This window comes from Urocampus carinirostris, chromosome 12 (genome assembly GCF_059441175.1).
Source record: "Urocampus carinirostris isolate Australia breed hairy pipefish chromosome 12, RoL_Ucar_1.0, whole genome shotgun sequence".
Lineage (NCBI taxonomy): Eukaryota > Metazoa > Chordata > Actinopteri > Syngnathiformes > Syngnathidae > Urocampus > Urocampus carinirostris.
Genome location: NC_142360.1, coordinates 41,300,462 through 41,323,519, shown reverse-complemented (window position 1 = coordinate 41,323,519; position 23,058 = coordinate 41,300,462). Strand labels below are relative to the sequence as shown.

Here is a 23,058-nt window from a genome sequence, read left to right as displayed (position 1 = left end):
ATTTTAAACTCTGATTTCCCTCTTTTGTTTTGGTACCTGAACGCAGCAAGACAACTCAACAAACATGGCGGCGCCCGCAAGCCACCGGGATGGCCGATGTTCCTTTTTCGTGGCCAAAAAGAAACGTTTTTGTAAAATGGTCGTCGCGAGGGGACGCCGCTTTTGCGGGGAGCACGCCAACATGGATGTCGACGTGAGTTTTGAACATTTTCAAACGATAAATTGACTTTAATTGACAGGCACTTTCCCTTTGGTACTGCTCGGGTCCAAAAATGGCAACCACAAATTCAATAAAGTCCTGGATAAAAAATGGCTAATTCATTCATTTTTGTCTCTTGTGGCTATAATATGAGGTTCAATTCTTCAACAATATTTGATTGTATTCGAAATAAAATTGGCCGCCAACTTTTAAAGGGACAGTGTGCCATTTTGAAGTGCCTCCTCATGGGACAAAAAACAAAACAAAACATTGATTTGAATACCAGGCAAAAATATATTAAATGCCGTACCAAATGTCTTGTTTTTATAAAAAAATATATCTGGAGCATTTTTTTTACGCAGTGGAATGCCTACTTCGGGGTCTCAAACCTGCAGCCCCCCTGGATGATCGTTAGAGCCCCCAACCCCCTTAATATAAAAGTTAAAGGGACAGTGTGTATTATTTTCCCACTCGATTTCGTCGTATTCTGTCGGGCCACCGAAAACGAGTGCTAAAAGCGCAAAAGAAGGAGACGAAACACGGTGACTCTAAGTGACTGAAACGCACCTAATTACTTTTGAGAAGAAGAGGAATAAGAAAAGAAAAAAGGACAAAAAAAGAAAAGAGAACATTAAAACATTGGAAGACAAACTGTGAAAGGAAAAGAAAATGAAAAATATATAAAAAAAAGATTACCGTAAATAAACTAAATGTTTCTCTTTTTCTCGAATTATTTTATTTTTCTCATTCTCCTTATTTCACTCTCTTCCACCTACTTTTCTTTATATTTCCGCTTTCTTTTTTCTCTTTTTCAAAATTTTCCTTTCCTGTTTTCACCTTCCTTTTTTAAAATAATCTTGTTTTTTGTCTTTATTTGAAAAATGTGAAGAGAAAGACTGCTTTTTGCTCCCTTTCAGTCTCCGCAGTTTGTAGTCTTCCTTGGGCTCATTTTTGTTTGCGCTATGCACCACAGCGACATCTAATGGACAAATAGAAAACACTGTCCCCTTTAAGAAAAGTGGCATGTTTTTATAATGGCTTTTTTTGTGGAAAAGCCATTTTGGCCCAACCTCACCCTGACTGTAGCTGCCAAAGCCCCCGACTCCATTGAGTTGGAGACCCCTGCCCTACTTAGAGGTTTCTGCCATGTTTGTTGTTTGCTGCTTGCCGTCTCACTGGATTTTGGTCTGCACCAGACAACAGTGCCATCTAGTGGTGAAATATCGCACAGAGAATGGGCGTAAATTGCGGTCACGGCAAAATAAATTCAATCCAATGCATCGTGAGAAAAATGCTTCATGACGTGGCAGAAGAATTCTTTGGCATGAGTATTTATCTTCCAGTTTTGACAGTGGATCCATGGAAACATCCTTTTTATTTGGTGTTTTCCGTGTCGAAAGGTTTTCCAGATGGACCAAAATGGGATTTAAAGAAAAATTGAAATGTGTTTGAAAATGCTCCTGAATCCTGTGGTGTTTTGTTTGTTTCAATTGTGTTTTGTGTCTATCTTTCTACCCTGGTCATATCCCTCGAGAGGGGTGACCGACAGCAGGACAAACACATACAAAAAACAAAGAAAATTTAAAAAAAAAAGGGAAAAAGTAGCAAAAAACACACGCGAAATTTTTGGGGGGACCACGGCCACCCCAAATGCCCAAACACCCAAACAAGTTAGGCACCTCGGCACCCAGGTTGGTTATGCCTTCGTCCCTCCAGATGAAACCGGACACGAGAAAGCGGCCATGTCACAACACACTCTTCTGTTCAACAGCAGGGCCCGACAGCTTTTGCCGGTTTACCCCTGCCGCATCATACAGGTGCCCTGCCCACCCCTTAGAACGCGGCAAACATCCCACTATCCTTTAACGACACCTCCCCACTCATTCCTATCACCAACAAGACCTCTAGCCTCCACTAGATTTAGACCTCTTTCCTGCAGTAAAAGGAAAAAAAAGATCTCTTCTTTCTTCCACTCAGTGGCTTTACTTCCACATCCTCTCACATTGAGTGACCCTATAACTAGGGTTTGCTGCCCCCCTTTCTTTGCCTTGCTGTCTCTTAGGGAGTAGAGATAGAGAGGAGAGGATCCCCAGTCCCCTCGCTCCCTCCACTTAAGTCGCCTCTTACGACACGCAGCAGACCACGGTGGGAGAATTCTCTTACCTCTCACGAGGAGAGGGCCCCTCACCACAGGACATGTTTTTTGTCTACTTGGTCTTCAATTTGATTTCAAAAGCTATACAAAAAAGTCTTGAATTGAACTTGCTTTAAGCTGTAGGAACCCTGAGAGAGTTGACGGAGTCCCAACTTGCTCAAGGTGGGAATGTCTCCGTAAGACACAATGTCCACGAAACGAACGATGGCGTCTCAAAAGACCAACTGGAGTGCCTTTCTTGTAGAAACCTTTTGCTCCACCCTGACAGACATTTTTTTGTGATTGTGCATTTTTTGCTTTCAGGAAGACGGCGGCGGCGGCAGGAGGATCGTTTGCCCCCTGGACCCCAAGCAGTAAGGAACCGATACCGCTCGCATAAGCACACTCTCAAGGAGATCCTCTCGGACCTGAACATTGAAATTGAGATGTGGAGCCGATACTTGGAAACTTGCTTCAGAAATCAAAAGGTCTCGCCTGAGATCTGTTGAAGGCCATGCCTCAATTTTGGGTGGTGCAGGTTAAGTCTAGCGCGCACAACACCATCGGGGATGCTCATTTTGCCCATGGTGTCAGGTGGGCACCCACCGGCACTTAATGGAAGGAGTCAGCGCAGTGTCAGTGGCGCCGAGTATCAAACGGGTTGGATCATTTTCTGCGCTCCATCGCTAAATTCTTCTTCTAAAGTGAGCAGGGTAGACCGCGACTCGACGCATACGCCCTAGATACGAAACACCGCTACGATGTGTTTAATCGGGGTTTACTTTTATCCTCAAGGAAGCCGACGGTCCATTGAAGAGATGGGAATTCCGACTTTTTAGAGAAGCAGCTTTTTGGCCTAGCTTACTAAAAACAGCTGTTTTTTTACGGCGCTCTGCAGGTTGTTTGTGTTGTTTAAACACTTGAATGATGATTGACACGCCGGTGAGCCGATGAAATTCTGAAAAGAAAGAAATGGAATTGTCCAGAGTGCATCCAAATTAGACCCCAAGAGAAACGTGCGTAACGTCACTTGTGATTCATTTTTAGATTGATATATAGTTTATTCATCCCTGTAGGGAAATTCACACTTCCAGCACTATCCTTTTGTTGTTTATTAACAGATTAGCAGGATGGCCTCAGGGTGCTGTGTTGTCGTTTAGCAACAGCGGAGTGGATGACGTCACACGCTAGGCCAAAAGTTGGACGTCCCTGCAGCAGATGGAAATCTTTCTGCCCAGGGTTACACCACCTCGTGTTCTCGTAGACAGCGAGTCCGCCTCCTCTCCCCTTACCGCAGGCTAAAGTGTCTCTGTCTGTCCTAACAGCGCTGAAGCTGGGTAGCTCCACGACAGCGTCCGGGATGCTAGACGTTTCCATAAAACGCAGCAAACTGCACTCCCTGTACGCTTTGATGTTTTTCACCAGCAAAGCCAGTTTGTCGGTCTTATTTTGTAGAGAGTTCACATTTACCATGATTACAGATGGTACCGAAGGCTTATAACGCCGCTAGCCGCTTAGCCTTAGCTCCGGCTCTGCATCCACGATAGGGCTCCCTCATCACGCCGGCACGAGAATTCTTCAGTGCAAGGAGTTGATTCCTCGTATAAACGCATTTTACGCACCATTAGTACCCGCAAGTGCGCACAATCGTTGACGACTTGAAAGAGAAGTCAAACATTTACAACTCTTTCACGATGTCTAAAAACTGGCCAAAGTCAGATACAAGGTTGCAATTTTTTAGGGCTGTAAACTGGTGATTTCCGAATGGCCTCTTTTGGAAACACTTTGAAATACCTTTGGAAAAATGTTTAAAATGTAGATTGTGATCAAATTTGATGTGGTACCAGGTACAGCTTCAGGTTACCGTTCCAACCTTTTTTTCCAGCGAAGATTCTCGTGCTGCACTCATCTGTAGGAATTTGATTGCAAAAAAACAAAATTCGAGTAGAATTATTTTCCTGCATAGCTTCGTGTTGGGGTGAGTCCAACAACGCTTAACGGAAATCGAATGAAAATCTTTGCGTTTTTCTGTTTTTCCAGCACAGTCGACGAAGACAAAATGGACAAACACTTGAAGATCTGCAACGCTCGCGACAAAGCAAAGCCGGTAAGTAAGCGAGCGCCAAAAGCGCCGTGCCCAGAAAAAAAAGTACCCTTTTCTTGTGCCTCAGGCTTACTTTGCGCAAAACATCAACGGCGGCCCGGCGGACCTGGAGCGACACCCGGGCCCTCAGGTACGCCCGCCCGAAAACCCGTCCTGGCGTGTTACTGTGGTAACGGGCGGCCTTCACAGGTGACTTTGTGCGAAAGGAGCGCGGCGGAGTTGCGCCACCTGTTGGACAAACTGGAAGCGGCTTCCAAAGGTGATCCCGCTCCAATTTCACACTCGCTTTCGACAGTAAAAGGTCGGCAGGGCACCCGAAGGCTAGGGTGGGCTTTTCTTCTTGCCCTCGATAAGTTTGTAGTTTAGTAGACGCTCAAAACAAGGAGAGAAGACATCAATGGGGTTTGAGCTTGCAAGGAAAACAGGAGAGGACTGTACAAAAACCCTAACAAAGAAAAACAGATAGAAAGAAAGAGAAGGTGAGAAAATGAGAGAAATAAAATAAGAGTGAATAAGAGAAAGTGAAGGAGAGGAAAAAATAAAAGAGTGAGAAAAAAAGGTAGAGAGAGTGAGTTTTCTCTTGGCGTCCCCGACCCAACCCGCGGGCCGCACGTTCAGCACTCGTTTGTTAAAGTCTTTTTTTTTTTTTTTCTCTGTCCGCCGCCGCCGCCGCCCAAGATCTGCCGCTGGAGCCGGAGGAGAAGTTCCTGTCGCACTCCGTCTTCCGGGAAGAAGCCGAAGATCCCAAAAACGGCCCGTCTGCCCACAAACACCTGAGGCAGCAGGTAGACCCAAACCAGGACTAAGGCTACACCCTTAACCCAAAGCGCCATTGTGTCATCGCAAGACACTGCACTTTTTTCAAGGATTTCTAGTCAGGATCCTTGAAAATTCTTGAATTTTAATGTTGTGTTTTCAAGGTTTGAAAACGGCTTGGAATTTAGGGGAAGTGCTTGTAAATTCTTGAAATTGTTGCCATGTTTTTCGGCAGTCTGACTCAATAGACCGCATGTTAAATGTATGAAAATGAAACAAACCTCAACAACCACCATAAACACATCATTAATGTTGGTGGGATCAATATTAAACGACAAGTCATCAATAATTATTATTAACAATATAATAATGTTTGATCTCTTCCTTAAATGGTATTGGAGACATTGGAAAATTAAAAAGTACTTGAATTTGGCCTTTAAAAGGTGGACGAAGCCTGCTTCCATGTTTGGCCAATCGGAATTGTCTTAGTGCAGTTCAACAGCGCTGGCCAATCAGAGGCCAGTTTTCACAACACTAGCCAATAAAGGCCAGGCAATGTTTGAAAGCGGCACCTGTGAGCAGACGGCAACCTAACCAGGCTCCCCAGAAGAGGGCGCTGTTTCCTTAATTTGAAAGCAGGGGTCTCCGACCTTTTTTAACTGAGGACTACTTTTTGTTAGTAATTAGCGCAAAGGGCACTCACTTGGATATGAATTTCTGAAATAGAAACTAATCTAGATGGCTTGCTAAATAGCTAAAAATGTAGCTTGATAGTTAGCTAGAAAGGTAAACAGGTAAACCATTTAATAGGAGCTAGTTAGCTGGCTAAAAGTTAGCCGGATGAAAGCTACAAAGAAAAAAGCTAGATAGCGAGTTAGAAATGAGGCCTACATTTAGCTAGATTGCATGCAAAGAATGTTAAATGCTAGCTAGATAGCCTGCCAAATATGTAAAACGCTAGCTAGGCATCATGCTATATAGCTATAAAGGTACAAAAATAGCTAGCTAAAAAAAAACGACACATTTTTAGCTCAATCGCTTTATAAAACCCAGGAATTGGAATTGAGTTTGTTGTGTTTCCTGTGAAATAAAAAAAAATATATATTTTTACTGGAAAATCACAATGACCCAGCCGGTGAGCTATTTTCAGGACAGGTCTGCGGGCACCTCCACTGGTCTCAGGGGGAACCCCAGTGCCTGCAAGCATCGCATTGGAGACCCCTGGTTTGAAGCATGTCACGAGTATCAAGTACAAAACTAGCACAGAAAATGCAATTTTCTTTGATAATGGAAAATCTCAATGAGGACCCCACTTGACGGCCGCCATTTTCCTGCAGTCTTCCATCCTGGGCCACATGGAGGCGCTAGGGTTGCTGCGACGCGGCCGCTGTTTCGTGGAATTCGGAGCGGGCCGAGGGAAACTGGCTGACTGGATCCTTCGGGCCCTGGAGGTCGATCGGACCCCGGAGGCCGAACGGACCCCAGAGGCCGGGCAGGCCCAACCCCTGCAGATGCTGTTGGTGGAGCGCAGCAGCACCCGCTACAAGGTAGCAGTGGGCGGCTGGATATAAAAACAGAGATCCCTCAGTCTTTTGCGGTAATGGTCCCCACTAGAGGTGAGATGAGGCTTTAAAATCTAGCCTAAACAGACCCGACCCTCAGTTATACATGCCCGAACCCGGCCTAACCCAACCGATTCACTCGATTTGAGGGACTCGGCCCAAAGTAAACCCGAGGCTTTCCTTCGACGCTGTTTTCGAGAATACGTCATTGGGCGTCACCCCAAAATATACGCAGAGAAGGAGATATGGCAAAGAGGGAACGCTCTCTATTGCATTTAATGTTCGAGCAATGTTCATAGTTTCTCTCTTCACGTCGGCATTTATAGTGTGTTCAAAACAAACCATGTTTTTCCGGCCCAGCTCGCTCGGCATAACATCTTGTGACTTCCTGCAATAACATCCTGCCATGACTTCTGCCAGATGTCTACACATCAATAGGCTATTGTCAACTCCAAGGCTGTTGACTTACAGTTAATCCACAACATCTGTGCGTTCTCCGGCGCCTGAGTGCCTGCTTCGGATTTCATTTGGCCCTCAAATCGAGTGTGCGGTTCAGTGCCGAAGTGCGCAACATGCAGCAAAGTGCGGCGACATGACTCAACAAAATGGCGCCGAAAATGAAATCCTATTCTGCAGAAGACAAGATGCAAATAGTCAACTATTTGCCCAAAAAGCAGAAAGAAAGTTTGTAAAACCTGTAAGCTATTGGCGTTACGTTGAAAAGACGTCTGACGTAAGCAACCTAGAGGCGGAAAGAGGAAGCGGCGCATCTTTTACCATGTCATAGAGAAAGAACATTTCTTTGGATTTTGTGATTTGGGGTTCTTTATGTTAAATGAATCTGAATGATACAACTTTGAAGTGAGTTACTATAGTAACAGTACTGTTACTTTAGAATGATATTACTCAAGTCAGGTAAAAACAATGACATGAGCAAAAGTTAGTGCATGCTGCGCAGATCCTCCACGACGGTGAAAAAAAACGGCAAGGAAGGAGACCGGCACGACTTAATGATTGACATTTTAAGCCTGAATTTCGGGCACAGCCGGGGATCTTACCTCTCGTCCCCATTAATCTCACCCGCGAAAAGTGAAAATCCGCCAAATAACGTTGCAATTTTATAAAAAGGGTTACATTTACTGCGAGATGACAACATTACCAACGTAGAGTATACAACCGTAACCAAATAACAATTAAAGATCTATAAATAATAACACACATCCCATTATTGCTTGCTTGGACAATACTGGTCTACTCGGGATCCCAAGAGCCAAGAAGAAATCCGCAGGTTGGAGAGCCTTCTCCGTTCGGGCCCGGTGCTGTGGAACGCTCTTCCCCCGGAGATTGGATCAGCAACCTCAGTGGAACTGTTTCAATCTAAGCTTAAAACATACTTCTATAGCTTATGAATGACCTCAGGAAACTATTCACCGAACATTCTGTTTTTACCTAGATTTCATGTTGATGATGTCCGTGTGTTGTTTGTAGATGCAACATCCATTTTGCGCCGGTCATCCTGGAATGGGGACGACCTCAAGTTTTCTTAGCGTCCTCATGTTGTTTTAGAGAAGCCGTCTTTGGGCGTCGCCCCAAAACACACGCAGGCAAAATGGCAAAAAGGGAGCAACCCTTTATTTCGTTACAAGAGTTGACACAGCGTTTCTCATTCGTCCCTCAGAGACATCGGCTTTTTATACCCTTTTGTTCAGAAATATCACCTGTTGTTCTCCCGGAGCGGTGCGTCCTCTTTCAATGCTCCAACATTACGTGACTTCCCCGAAGTCGGAGAAGACGTCTTGACCCGGCCAACTTTCTGTCCCTTTCGCAACCGCCCGGCTGTCCCAAATAAAAAACTCGGCTTTCTCAGCAACTTTGGAATTTCCTGCGTAAATAAGCTGGTTTTTTTCCTCCTCAATTCTGTTGGCGTTTAAGATGATCCGCGTTTATTCTACAGCAGTGGAGGTTTTTGAGTTTTTCCTTGCCCTCCTGTCTGTTTTAGATCAGGGGATGCTGCCATAATAGTCTTTAGTTTGCGCAGCCTTTGAAGACTCCTTGTGATTAAGGGCGTGGCACATCAACGCGACCCTTTGTTATATTGTGAAGGTTTCAAAACCAATTGGATGAAACTCTCCTCTTTATTCATAAATGAAAGAAATGGTCTCCAGGATGGGCCCCTCGGCCATATGTTTTAACCCGTTGCGACCCCCGACTCCAGATAACAGTCCACCTCTTCATGTGTTTGCTCAGGTGGACGGCAAACATCGGGACGGCGACGGCGCAGAGTTTGCCAGGCTGAAGATCGACATCGAGCACCTGGATTTGAGTGAGAAGGCTCGCCTACCACCAGATGGCGCTGTCGGCAAAATAACGTGACGGCGTTTCTGTCCCTCTGCAGGTCGAGTGGCGCTACTGGAACGCCGGCTGCCGCTGGTCGGGGTCGGCAAGCATCTGTGCGGCGCTGCCACAGGTGAGCTCATGGTTTCGACCAGCGGGGGCGCTATTTCGCTTTTGTTGCCGGTGCCATTTTGGTTCCCGTCTCTAAAGGTTCCCTGGCATCATCAGGGAGGGATCCGCTTTCTGTGATCCCATCCTTCCATAGATTGAAAGAAATAGGAAGCCATAAAAATAAATCACCACTAAAATAATTGGTCTAATACCTGAATATATGACATCAAAGCCACATATTCACTCATTTATGCGTTTTGTCATTTGGTCATGTGTTTTGTCCTCCATTTTTGTAGTTTTCTCTCATCGCGTAGTCTATTGTCTATTTTGGTGGATTTTCGATGATTCTGTATTTTGTTGTGTATCTGAATGACTTTAAATGAACAGTTCTGAGGTTACGGGATCGAATCCAGCTACCGGCCTTCCTGTGTGGAGTTTGCATGTTCTCCCCGTGCTAGCGTGGGTTTCCTCCGGGCGCTCCGGTTTCCTCCCACATTCCAAAAATATGCATGTCAGGTGAATTGGCCGGTTCAAATTGTCCCGAGGTCGGAATGACTGAGTAATTTGGCTGGCAAGCAGTTGAGGGTGTCCCCTGCCCACTGGTCAAAGACAGCTGGGATGGGCTCCAGCTCCCCCGCGACCCTACTGAGGATAACCGGTGCAGATAACTGATGGATGGATATTCTCTTGGGTTCAATATTGGATTTGCTGGTGACCGGATCACACATTGGGCAGGGCTGATGATTTCCCACTAGAATGAGTCCCCAAAATCCAGTCTCATTTATTTCTAAAGGAAGCAATTCTCAAAACATCTTGGATTTTAGCTTTGGAATTGATCAATCTGATGGAAAATATTAGATACAACAAAATAGATCATGCCACTTAGTTTGATTCTACAAGATTTATTTACATGGCAAGAAAATCGAATTCATCTACAAAGAACATAGTTGACAAAGCACTCGCAATGGAACAGAGGGGGAAAGCCTGATTTTAAGATGATCGGCTCAGGAATTTCTTCATAGTGTGTCAGAACCATATTATTTATGCCCAGCACCAAACTGTTATCTTTTTCTCGTGTTACCTTTGGTCAGGGGAAGCATTTTGTTGGGGAAGGGTCCGCCTCAGACCCTTTTGAAGAAAACCAGGATCTCTCTCTCTCCCATGGAAAGATCCAAGGGCAATCCAAGCCTCGTGGTTAGAGTGCGCCAGGCCGGCATCTAGGGCTTCGGCCTTCTTTGTCCCCATTGTCCAGGGGGGTAAAGGCCAGACAGGGTCCCCCCTTTGGGCTGCCCTTCTGGAAGAAAGAGAGCGAGCAGGCGTTCCCGCCTGCCCTTTTAAATGACGATGAGGTCATAGGTCACCGGAGGCGTGGTTAAAGTGTGCTGTTGACGCTTTTCAAAATAAAACTAATTGATGAATAGGCGGATTTCATTCGGACGTGCGACGGAACAAATCTCTTCCATGAGTTATGACAACATAGATGGACACCTAATCTCTTAATTACAAATGAAGCCCCAAAGTTTTTTTTTCTGTTAACAGCCGGAATGGCTCCTCCATACTATGAGTCAAAAAACGCACATCCCTGTCGTCACGGCGCCCTTTTTATCCTCGGCCGGTAAGACGGAATCTTTTTCAGATCTGGCGCTCCGTTGCCTGTTTGGAAACGGCTCGAGGGTCGCGCCCGGCGGCGTGGCCGGCCTGGCGGTGGCGCTGTGCTGTCACCATCGCTGCGAGTGGCGCCATTACGCGGGTCGGGATTTCTTCACGGATCGGGGACTCGGACCCGACGAGTTCTCTGACTTTTGCCGCATGTCCAGCTGGGCCACCTGCGGACATCGCGGGACGGACGCCCGGGGGACGGACGTTGAACCAGGGTAAACGGCTCAGCCTTCCACTTTTTATGCTCTCTCGCTTAATCACTCACGCTTGATTGACCAACTCATGTTATGATAAAAGCTAATCTACTGTATCGGTGTTTCCATGAAAACAAGTTGATGAATCTTTTCACACAATTTCTAATAACACGCATGCTTTCCTAGCACGGGCTTGATTCTCAATAGCGGGCATTTCGGGGAGTCGGCCGAGTTTGTCGCTCGACTTGTGTTATTCCGGTGGCTCCGCCCCCATTCACTTATCCAATCGCGTGGGTCGGGAGGGGAGGAGTAGAAGAGAAAGCCTCTGCTGTATTCTGTGGCTTGATCATCGGCCTGAGGAATCAAAATGGCCTCTACCGATATCTGTCATATGCCCAACTATCGGTCCCGATTATCGACCTGTGTCTCTTTTTTGTCAGTGATTGACACAATTAGTCTTTTGTGGCATTATGTATACCTTAAAATACAATTGTAATCCCTATTTGAACTAAATGCACCTGTAATATGATGACGTGTTTTTCCGTCACTGCAATAGAATACGATTCCATTTTTCGGGTACCCTGATTACGTAACGCCGTTACATGTATTCCGTTGCCCTAGCACAGGAGTTGGGAACTTTTTGGACTCAAAGAGCCATGAAAGCTCAAGATTGAGATTTTCTTTTCAGTGAGAGCCACATCATAGATTGTAAGATAGATAGATAGATAGATAGTTTCTTCATCCCCGTAGGGAAATTCACACTTCCAGCAGTATCCTTGTGTCGAAAAATAAAATAATAAAATCAAAGATATAGAATACAAAAATACCCAATATAACGTGTTGATATAGAGTATTTAAATAGTGCTACGGAAAATACACTAGGGTAATATGCAAATGTGGGGGTGGGCTTTCATGTGGGCTTTTACTCCCCCGGGTGGAGTTAAAGAGCCTCACGGCATGAGCAAAAAATGATCTCAGTCTTTCCGTGGAACAAGACTGTGACAGCAGTCTGTCGCTGAAGCTGTTCTTCTGTTTGGAGAAAAACGCCCTCTATACACAATAGCTAACCTATTTGCAGTATTCGTGTTTGACATAAAAATTTTTTACCAAAATAAAACTCAACGTTTGATTTTTATAGTAGTATTGTATTTGTGAAATGATTGATCGTGGACAATATCACTGACCACAATCATGAAAAATTAGGGCTGCGATTAAGGATTTTTTTTCATAAGCGATCCATCGGATGATTATTTTTTTTCCGATGAATCGGATTTCTTAAAGACATTTTGAGATTCCTCCTTTTTATTCCAAAATGACTGTTTTTATACTTTCAGTACTTCCTTTTTTTAGAGCCCTTTTCCGTCTTTGTAATCAAGTTGTTGAAGGAGAATGGCAGAATTCATGTCAGTTTAGAGCAGCCCATTGACACAAAAATATCCGAGATAGGAACAGCTGAAAATAGTACAAAGTATGCGCTAGCAGCAAGATAGAGACTTGATTTTAATCATCAAAGTGAACAAAAGTCAACATTATATTGGCGCTGGATTTCTTCCTCTAAAAGTTGGCCTTGAAAGTGCTTGAATTTGGCCAGGAAAAAGTCGCTAACTCTTTATGGCCCCCGGCAGGTTTCTATCGCCGTCGGAGAGAGAGCGGATAGGACGGGGCTGCAAACTGCTTCTGGACGCCGGCAGATTGGATTTCCTGCGGCGACGAGGATTTCGAGGACGCTTGACGCGTTACGTCGACGCCCAGGTGACCCTAGAGAACATTTTGTTAACGGCCACGCCCGCCTCGGAAATCACGATGGGTTAAGACCCGCGCGACGTTCCTGTGCTAGTGTCACAACCTCGAGCCCAAAAAGTGTGAGTGCCGTTGAACTCCTCGTCATTCCTGTCAAATTAGCCTCGAATCTCAATCTTAGACATTTGAACCAATGCTCTTCTTGAACCCTTTTTATCTTTTGAAAGGGAACACTCTCCATTTTTGTCCCCACTGCAAGTTCTACTAACATGAAGTCACCTGAAAATACAGAATAGAAGGTTTTTATTCACGCCTGAATCATATGCCTGCAAAAAAAGTATACATGGAAAACGGCATGAAGCCTCATCTGGTCCCATGTACAACTTGATCACAAGCTTAAAAAGTAAATGTTGTATTTTCAACATTTTTCTAGGGCTAGTTTAAGGCGTTTCCATTCAGAGATAACCAGTTCACAACCCTCAAAACGTTGCATTTGTCTGTCTTACTTTAGCAGTTTTTTTTAACATTTTGAAAGAGTCGTAAACGTTGGGTGCTGGTGAAAAACATCAAAGCGTACAGGGAGCGCCGTTTGCTGTGTTTTATGGAAACGTCTAGCATCCCGGACCCTAACGTGGAGCTACCCGGCTTCAGCGCTGTTAGACAGAGACACTTTAGCCCGCGGGAAGCCGAGAGGAGGCGGACTCGCTATCTATGTGAACACGAGGCGGTGTCACCCTGGGCACAAAGATTTCCATCTGCCGCAGAGACGTCCAACTTTTGGCCATTCCGCTGTGGCTAAACTACAAACACAGCACCCTGAGGCCATCCTGTTCATCTTTTAATAAACAACAAAAGGATACTGCCAAAAGTGTGAATTTCCCTACGGGGATGAATAAAGAATCTATCTATATTATAAGTCGGATGCATTATCCCATCACTTGTGAGCACCTCCAGGGGCTTCAAAACCATGAAAATGCTTGAATTTTAACATTGTGTTTTCGAGGATTGAAAAGTGCTTGAATTAGGATTGAAGTGTTTCTCTTTAAAACGCAGATTTGTGGCTCTGCAAACGACATGACTCACAGTGCTTTCCTTTTTCTGGTGTTGGCTTTGAAAGTCCTCGAAAAGTGTTTGAATTCGGACATGAAAAAGGCGTACCGACCCCGATCGGTTCCCTCTTCCGAGCCGTGCATTCATTGGCTCACGCGTGCGAGGGGGGCGCGGCTTGAGCCCCCGGGAGCACGTGCACGTCGAGCGCGGCGTGCGCTCTCTTGCGGCTCTCTCGGATGTACGTGATCATAAAGTCGCGTCCGAACATCTCGCGCTCCTCCTCTTCGTCCTCGTCCGTCATCGCCGGCATCTCCACATCCAGCGCCAGCGGATTGTCTCGGAAATTAACAAACCTGCGCAAAAAAAAATGGAGGCGGTTCACACAATTGGTCTCGCGATGATCGCCAAAAGGAATCGGGACTTTTGGGAAATTCTCACATTTCTGCATCAAATCATAATCGATACAATAGTTCAGGATCAGATGGGATTCTAAGCTTCCGACGGTATCATGGACTTGCCCCCTTTTTTCTTCCAGATGTAATTTCCCCCTAGGAGCCTTTTCTCGGAAAATGCCGGTCTAGTAGTGTTCCCAAGAGCCAAGAAGAAATCCGCAGTTCCGGACGCCGATACTGTGGAATGTTCTGCCCTCTCAGTTATGACCTAAATTTCAAGTTGATGATGTCTTTTCAACATCCATTTTGTCCTGGGCCATCCTTCTCAAGGTTTCTTGGTTTTCCTCATGCTGAGGTTTTGAGGGTTTCCTTGCCATCCTGTGGGTTTTAGATCAGGGGATGCTGTTACGATAGTCCGCGCAGCCCTTTGATATTGTTGTGGAATAGTTAAGTCAGAGCTTGCCAATAGAATTGAGGAGAGAATAACACTCTGATTTAGAACAGCTGGCAAAACTGACAGGAAGTTGGCTGGGTCAAGGCGACTTCTCCAACTGTCTTCGGGGAAATCGCGTCATTTTGGAGAATCGAAAGAGGACGAAAACAACACGTCATCGCTGGCCGATCCTGTTGAACACAGGGTATAAAAAAGCTGATTGTCTCTTAGACGAATGAGAACGCCGTTTGAACGCTGACGAATCTTAATAAACGACGTCGCCCTCTCCGTCAACTTTCTGCTCTTTTGTGTATATTTTGGGTCGAGGCGCATATACGGTCTGCTCCGAAAATACTTCTTGTGATTAAGGGCCAAACAAATAAACATGACTTGACCTTTACTATCATTATGTTGCTACAAGGAAATTAGGGTTGCAGTCCAGTTGGCGAAGTATACAGTATAAACGTAACAATAAGGAAAATATAAAGCATTAGTCTCTAATATAGTCACATCTAATTGTAAAACTTTACAAAACCGGGATGTAGCACTTAAAAGTTTGTGGTTTAGAACAGTTCCTGATGAATTTGCCAAGATCACAGTTTACTCCAAGGGGACAGTGGAAATCTTATTCATCTTTTCATGCGCTTCGCAAATTCGACGATGAGGCATTTGGCTAGCAAAGGGATTCGTAGATACCTGTGTTGTTTACCTGACACTTTGTTTTAATTCTTTCACTTTGACATTAAGAGCACTTGGCAGAAAACACATTGCGTCGTCACAAGGGAAAAAGTCTCATTGTAGGCCGCATTATTTCAAAGTGCTGGATGCTTTTCCTTAAAGCAGAAACTGTTTTTGCATCTGTGAGGGTTTGACAAAGATCCCTTGCAGAAAGGTGAGAATTTCGAAAAGGTTCAGAAGCATTTTCATACCACTGTACCTGAGGTTGTTCATGTCCTCCATGACTGGGGGGATGTCCCTCAGTTGGTTTCCACTGAGGACCAACGTGTCCAGCTGGTACATCCTGGCCAGGCTCTCTGGAACCTTCTCCAGCCGGTTTCTCTGCAGCCACAGAGCACGCAGATTCTCCATCCTGAAGGTGGTTTATTCAAGTGATAACAAAAGATAGATAGATAGATAGATACTTTATTCATCCCCGAAGGGATATTCACATTTCCAGCAGCATCCCCGAGCTGAGAACAATACAGTAATAAAGCAAAAAGAATACAATATACAAATACCCAGTGTGATGTGCAAATGCCCACTGTAGCGTGTTATATAGAATAACTAAATAGTGCTACACAGAATACATATCGCAATAAGATTCTGTAATATGCAATGTAGGTGGTGTGGTTTACTGTGGGCTTTTACTCTGCCGGGTAGAGTTAAAGAGCCTCATGGCATGAGGAAGAAAATATCTCTTCAGTCTGTCCGTAGTACAAGACAGTGACAGCAGTCTGTCGCTGAAACTGCTCTTCTGTCTGGAGATAATGCTGTGTAGTGGATGCGATGGATTGTCCACGACTGACCGCAGCTTTTCCAGTGCCCGTCTCTCAGCTACTGTTGTCAGGCTGTCCAGCTCTTTGCCCACAACAGAGCTCGCTTTCCTAGCCAGTTTATTGAGACGAGAGGCATCCTTCTTCTTGACGCTGCCTCCCCGACACGCTGCCGCATAGAAGAGGGCGCTCGCCACAACTGTCTCATAGAATATTTTCAGGAGCTTTTTGGAGATGTTGAAGGAGGCCAGCCTTCTGAGGAAGTCAAGTCGGCTTTGCCCTTTCCTGCATAGAGCTTCTGTGTTGGCAGTCCAGTCCAGTTTGTTGTCCAGCTGCACACCCAGGTATTTGTAAGACCTTTTCTTGAAAATTACACACAAAACGCTTCATGTTCTTCTCCACAATCTTGCGATATGCTGCAAAATATTCCACCTGCCATGAAACAAAGTTGAGCGATTGACTTCATATCCCCTAGAGACGCGGACTAGGTCGGCCCCGTTTGCAGCCCGCTGCGCTCATTGTTTTTTCTCCCGGCCGGCTTTGTGTTTGGCTGGCAGTTATCCAGGCTCCTTACTGCATGTTTTCAGTCGGCCAGTCTCCCATTATTTTTCCGCCAATCTGTACCGATTCCTCCTCTAGACTAGTCTGCTGTGATCATTTGGTACATTTACAGCTGGCTCGACAGCGTTTTCCCTTCGGGCCTGCCCTCAGATTTGATCTGCAACCTCGTTGGAAGTGTTTAAATCTAGGCTTAAAACACACTTCTACTCTATAGCATATGAATGACCTATGTATCATGTTGACGACGTTTGCGTATTGCAACATCCGTTGCAGACTTGTCATCCTGGAAGGGGGATGACCTCATGTGCAGTCCCTTCTCGAGGTTTTTCCTTGCCCTCATGTAGGTTTTGGATCAGGGGATAATGTCATAACAGTCTGTGGTTTACAATAATTTGGGGTCTGTGGAGCCCTTTGAGACTCCTATTGATTAAGGGTGTCACAAATAAACATGCCTTGACTTGACTATTGTTTGCTCCCAGTTATTCTGGCTGCCTACTGCATGCTTTTAGTCGGCCAGCCTCACGTTTTTCTGCCGATCGATCCCGGGTTAGCCCTCTTTAGCAGCTGGCTAGCCTGCCGTGTCCCGGCTCGTTTACCCCGTTAGCTCAGTGAGTGTTATTTTTGTCAGTATTTTTGTCAAAATAATCAAATTATACAGAGGAAATGTATATTGATATTATGCAAAAAGCATGTACTATTTTCACGTTTTGTGTATTAGAACTTAGGTATCCCTATAAGAGACATTGATTTTGTCGGAGGCGTGACCCTCCCTACCTGTAGATGTCTTCGGGTAGCGAGTTGAGGCGGTTTCCCGCCATGTCCAGCCACTCCAGTGTCGGCATATCCAGCAGGCAACGCGGCAACGCCTCAAAAGCGTTCATGGACAAATCCAAGCGATCCAGTCGCTGAAGCTGCCTCAGCTGGACAAAGACAACAGGGTTGGTACGGGTGCTTGAAATCCTTGAACGTGCTTGAATTTTAGTGTTATGTTGTCAAGGTCAGGAAAATGCTTGAATTTTCTAGCGAAGTGCATGAAATTGTTGCCATTGCCGTTTCTTGGCAGTCTAACTCTAAAAACCATACATTAAATGAAGAAAACATTTAAACGAGTGCGATAAAATGAGGCTGACACGCCTGCTCTGCTGGCTTGTCATGATGGCGTTGTCATGTGACATTTTCACCTTTTTCTTTCTTTTTATACAACACGGTACTTTCTTTTTTGTCTTCCGTATTGAACTCCATTATTACCCGACGCCTATAAAACCTTTTCCCTCTTTGGAAACAGGTGTGGCGTAGCATTGTTGACGCAGATTGGCAGAATTCATGTCAGTTTAGAGCAGCCCACTGACACAAAAAGATCATACATATGATCAGTTCAAAATGGCACCAAGTATGTCCTAGCAGCAAGATAGCGAACGTTCCTTTGACAGGACTGGAAAATTGGCCTTGAAAGTGCCTGAAAAGTGCTTGAATTTGGCCATGAAAAAGGTGTACGAACGTCTCGACTCGGACTGCCGGAGGGACTCCTTTACCTTGTCGGGGAGCCGGTCCAGGTCTCGGTTGACGGCCAGTTCCAGCCTCTCCAGATTCCGGCAGTCTCCCAGCTCTTCCGGTACCGAGCCCACCCGGTTGTAACTGAGCAGGAGTTCTCGAAGTTGCGTCAAACGGCCTGCGACACGGCAACGGGGGTCAGCGCCTACAGGGGCGGGGGTTTCCCTTCCCAGAGTCACCCACCGATTTCTTTGGGGATCTCGCTCACTCCGTTCCGAGACAAGTCCAGGACTAGGAGAGTGCGGAAGCTGGAGACGAAGTCGGGAATCTTCTGCAGTCCGGTCCGGTGGATGTGCCACTCCTGGACCTGATTCAGACAGACCAGGCAGCCTGGCAGCGCCTGGATGCCTGTTGCGTTAGTTCAAGGGGGACGACCAAGTCCGACCTGGCAACCTTATCTTTTTGCCTCTATTTAAGGGGCCGAGCCGAGGGAGCCGGATCTTTTCGGGTAGGCGAGTCGGGAGAGCTGGCAACGTCATCTTTTTCTTTTCGGCTCTTTATAAAAAAGGAACGGGCTCTCCCGGCTAGGCTCCCCTAAAAAGAGCCGAAAAGAATAATGCAATGTTGCCAGCTTTTTTCACAGTAGAGCAGCCGGCTCTTTTTTTAGGCCAAATGGAAAAGAGCAGTCTCTTTTTTGGGGGAAGAGCCATAAAAGAACAGGCTCTTTTTCAAGCGGAGATGCAAAAGAGTTGGCTCTTTTTTTAGGAATAGACGCAAAAGAGTCGGCTCTTTTTGAGGATAAGACGCAAAAGAGTCGGCTCTTTTTTAGGAGAAGACGCAAAAGAGTCTGCTCTTTTTTAGGAGAAGACACAAAAGAGTCGGCTCTTTTTTAGGGGAAGACGCGAAAGAGTCGGCTCTTTTTATTAGAAGAAGCAAAAGAGTCGGCTTTTTTTTTAGAAGACGCAAAAGAGTCGCCTTTTTTTTAGGGAAAACGCAAAAGAGTCGCCTTTTTTTTAGGGAAAACGCAAAAGAGTCTGCTCTTTTTTTAGGAGAAGACGCAAAAGAGTCGCCTTTTTTTTAGGGAAAACGCAAAAGAGTCGCCTTTTTTTTAGGGAAAACGCAAAAGAGTCTGCTCTTTTTTAGGAGAAGACGCAAAAGAATCGGCTCTTTTTTAGGGGCGGAGGCAAAAGAGTCGGCTCTTTTTTAGGGGAGGACGCAAAAGAGTCGGCTCTTTTTTAGGGGAGGACGCAAAAGAGTCGGCTCTTTTTTAAAAGAAAGCGCAAAAGAGTCGGCTCTTAAGGGAGGAACTGCAAAAGAGCCGGCCCTTTTCTAAGAATGACAAAGAAGGTTGAGACACCCGGCTCACCTTCCACTCCTCGCTCTCCAGGCACAGAAGCAGTCGGCCATCTTGTGTCTTGAGTTTGTCTTTGAGGCGAGCGAGCGCGTGGCGCTCTTCCCAAACGCAAGCCGCACCCAACCTGCCCATCGGGAGACACCTAGCATCAGTACTAACGTAACGACGTTATATTTTCTCTAACGGGGTCATCTCATTCGGTACTTTTTCCCGCCGTTACCGTTATCAAAAGAAAAGCGTTACTTCCGGTGTTCTAAGTAACACCGTTACAATCTAAAGAATTCCTTTGTTCGCCGTTATGACGCGGTTACAGTTACTGATAGTCAAAAGCAACGCGTTATTTTGAATAAATTGTGTAAAGCAAACCATAACATTCGACTGCAAACATGAGAGGACACACTGCACGTGCCTAAGAACAATGTGGCATTATGGGTAATGCGGTTCTTATGTTAAGCACATCATATAGAGAGAGGGATTGGATTGTCGCTTGATATTGTTGACCTGTTAACTTTTGGTGTGTGAAAATACTTCAAAAACAGTAGCATACGTCTACTTGAGCAGTTGTCTGACGAGAGATTGTGATTTCTTCTTCAGTGTAAAACGCAATTTATATTGTTTGACAGTTGACGTGACCAAAATACTTGCAGTACAGTGGCATGGGTCTACTTGACCAATTTTCACAGGTTGTGAGAGTGAGATGTCATTTATTGAACTCACTTTTTATTGTTCACTGTTATTTTTTGTGCACTTCCGTGTAGGATAAATCTGTTGACACGTCCTGACGGTTCCATGCTAACGACAACATGCCAGAGTCGTGGTTAAACTCACTTTATATCGTTTACTGGTAATTGTTATTGTTAGGATATTATTTACTGATCATTTTTGTTGGACTTGATTTGTAGGAAAAATGTGTTGCTGGTAATATCACAAGGTATGTTTATTTTTCTCTACTCAATTTCCACTCATTTTTAAAGCAATGGAAATAGTCACTTTCCCTGGTAACTAGTTACTTTTACGAAAGAGTAATTGAGTTACTCAGTAACTATTTGGAAGAAAGGGTGAGTAGTTATAAATAAATATTTTTTTTAAAAAGGTAACGTGCCCAACACGGGTCAAGATGCTGTTTAAAGGATTAGCTTAGCATAGCATCCGACAAGCAGAGGACGACGGGGGTCTCACTTGCCGCGTGGCCTCTTTTTCTGCTTCTCTCGCTCCTTTTGGATTTTCTGGATCTTGGTCTCCCACAAACTTCTCATGGAGCCCACCGAACCGCTGCACAAAATGTCCGCCATATGACGTCGCCGCGCGGGCCCCGGGGTCCTGCCGGGGGGGGGCGTGTAAATTGCATAGTCGTGACGGGAATTCCAGATCAGAGGTGAGCAAAGGACAGAGCGCGGCCCATATGCAGCCCCCCTCGGGTTCTTTCGGGGTGCCCCCTTTGCATGTCTACAACAAAAGACCCCGACAGAAATGCCAGAAAACTAAATATCGAATTTAAAAATGGGATAATATTTCGTAATAACCTTTATTTAAACTCTACAGTGAACGTTGAACATTCAACCCTTTGAGACTCGGTGTGAGAAAAGGCGTCACAAATAAACAGGACTTTCAACCGTAAAGTCACCACAGAACCCCTGAAACAAATGCAAATGATAAACTCCTTAGGTCTATAAATAAATCAGAAAGGAACATTTAACTATTTACAATTTAAAAGAAATATTAAAGTGTCCAAATTTGGATCACTTTCTTGCTTTGACTCATCTTGACGTTTTTTGTATTTTTGTATTGCACTCCCAGAGACGACACACGCATACTGACAAAAAATACTTGCAATAGAGGAAAAAAAAAAACATCTCTTGTCGTGTACTTTGATGTGAACAACAGGAGCCTATTCCCCAGCAAAGAACCAGCTCATAGAGCCGCTACGTCCACCGACGACACGTCACTCCCCCGCTTACGAATATTCGATTCACGGAAAACGGTAGATAGGAACATTATTTTCGGGACGTCGAAAAATCTCCGGACGTTGCCGTAAGTCAGATTTTGTATCGTGTGCACCTTTTTCCAAGTACAGGACAGTACCCCTTTCCGCCGCTACAGACGTGTGGCGCTGTGAGAGGTCACCCAGCATCCACCATGAAGAAGAAATCCGGCTTCCTGGTTTGGATACACACTGCACTGTATCTCTAGCGCAGTAAGAACTTTGACATTTTTGTTTAATATCTCGTGCGTGCATCCATTCATGCTAATAAGAAGATGCTAACTACTACATACTAACAAGTAGATGCTAATGGCTACAAGCTAACAGCTACAAGTTAACGACTACATGCTAACAACTATATGCTAATGAGTAGATGCTAATATCTAAATGCTAACAAATACATGCTAACGACTTCACACCAACAACTACATGCTAACAAATAGATGCTAACGACTCCACGCTATCGACGACGTGCCTGAGCCCAGCCCCAACTGTCACAATTGCAGCGGCGATTTTAATTGTTGTCCTTCAGCGTTTTGAACTAGGTTAACGTGATCTGCAGGAACTGCTCTGAATCAGCCATCTTGCGATTCAAGATCGCCTCTGACCTTCGGAGGTTATAGTGCAACATGCTTTGCTAGCTTCAATGGCATTTGTTATCTTTAGCTCACTTAGCAGCATGCGTCTTGTAGCAGCTAGCATAATTTAGCCGTAGTTCAGTTGGGGGAAATGTGCCGCGGCAGTTTTTTTTTTATCGTCATAGCAACGAGTGATGCGGTTAGTTGCGTTTGGAAATGGAGAGGTCATAAATGTAACGCTTTTTATTGTTGCTCACCCGTTAGCGCTCTTCAGCCGGACGCTAAATTTAAAGAAGCTAAATTTAAACGTCGCTGGTGTCACCCGATCGGCCCCAAGTAGTGATGTGTCATTCGTGAACGGGCTGGCTCTTTGAAGTGGCTCTTGAAGTAGAGGGAGCTGCTTGACCTCTTTATTTCTCTCTCTCGCGCTATTTCTCCTTCTCGCCTCTCCTTTTATCATTTATACCTCTCCTTTATATTTCTCTAACTTTCTCAATCTTTCTTCAACTTTTCTCCTCCCTTTCTTTTCCTCTCTCCATTATGCACTCTTTCGATTTCTCCATCTATCCTCCCATTTCTCAGTCTCGATTCTTCTCTTTTACTCTGCCTCCCTTGTTCTCCCCCTCTATTTTTTTAGCAGGAATGTGAAAGAGCCGGCCCATTTTGAGGGTTCTGGAAAGAGTCGTCTGTGTTTTTAATGTTTGTGGGGGGGTGATAGTCAGAAATAGCTCCCTCATATTTGGGCAGAGGGCTAAGAAAGAACTGCCTCTTTTGAGGGTGGTTAGCAAGAAAAAGCCAGCTCTTATTAGGGAGTTGAGCTAGGAAAAATGGCTTTTTAGTTATCTCAGCCAAAAGAGCCAGCTCTCTCAAAATAGCCAGAATTCCTTGCTTGCAGTATTAAGTCTTCCAGCAGATGGCGCCGCGGCATCGCT

The 23,058-nt window shown here is 45.2% G+C and overlaps 2 protein-coding genes across 2 annotated transcripts; one reads left to right on the top strand and one right to left on the bottom strand.

The window, feature by feature from the left end:
- The first annotated feature begins 44 nt into the window (after nucleotides 1–44).
- Nucleotides 45–13,811, top strand: trmt13 (tRNA methyltransferase 13). The gene is made up of 11 exons (XM_088350061.1): nucleotides 45–193; nucleotides 2,658–2,707; nucleotides 4,374–4,440; nucleotides 4,505–4,567; nucleotides 4,627–4,696; nucleotides 5,116–5,222; nucleotides 6,531–6,740; nucleotides 9,003–9,078; nucleotides 9,151–9,222; nucleotides 10,837–11,074; nucleotides 12,679–13,811. The coding sequence occupies exons 1-11, from the start codon at nucleotides 65–67 to the stop codon at nucleotides 12,863–12,865; spliced, it is 1,269 nt and encodes a 422-aa protein (XP_088206187.1). The 5' UTR covers nucleotides 45–64; the 3' UTR covers nucleotides 12,866–13,811.
- Nucleotides 10,168–21,203, bottom strand: lrrc39 (leucine rich repeat containing 39). The gene is made up of 7 exons (XM_088350063.1): nucleotides 20,747–21,203; nucleotides 19,580–19,691; nucleotides 18,457–18,613; nucleotides 18,255–18,391; nucleotides 17,497–17,642; nucleotides 15,606–15,758; nucleotides 10,168–14,196 (listed from the first exon to the last, which is right to left on the bottom strand). The coding sequence occupies exons 1-7, from the start codon at nucleotides 20,857–20,859 to the stop codon at nucleotides 13,995–13,997; spliced, it is 1,020 nt and encodes a 339-aa protein (XP_088206189.1). The 5' UTR covers nucleotides 20,860–21,203; the 3' UTR covers nucleotides 10,168–13,994.
- Nucleotides 21,204–23,058: the final 1,855 nt, after the last annotated feature.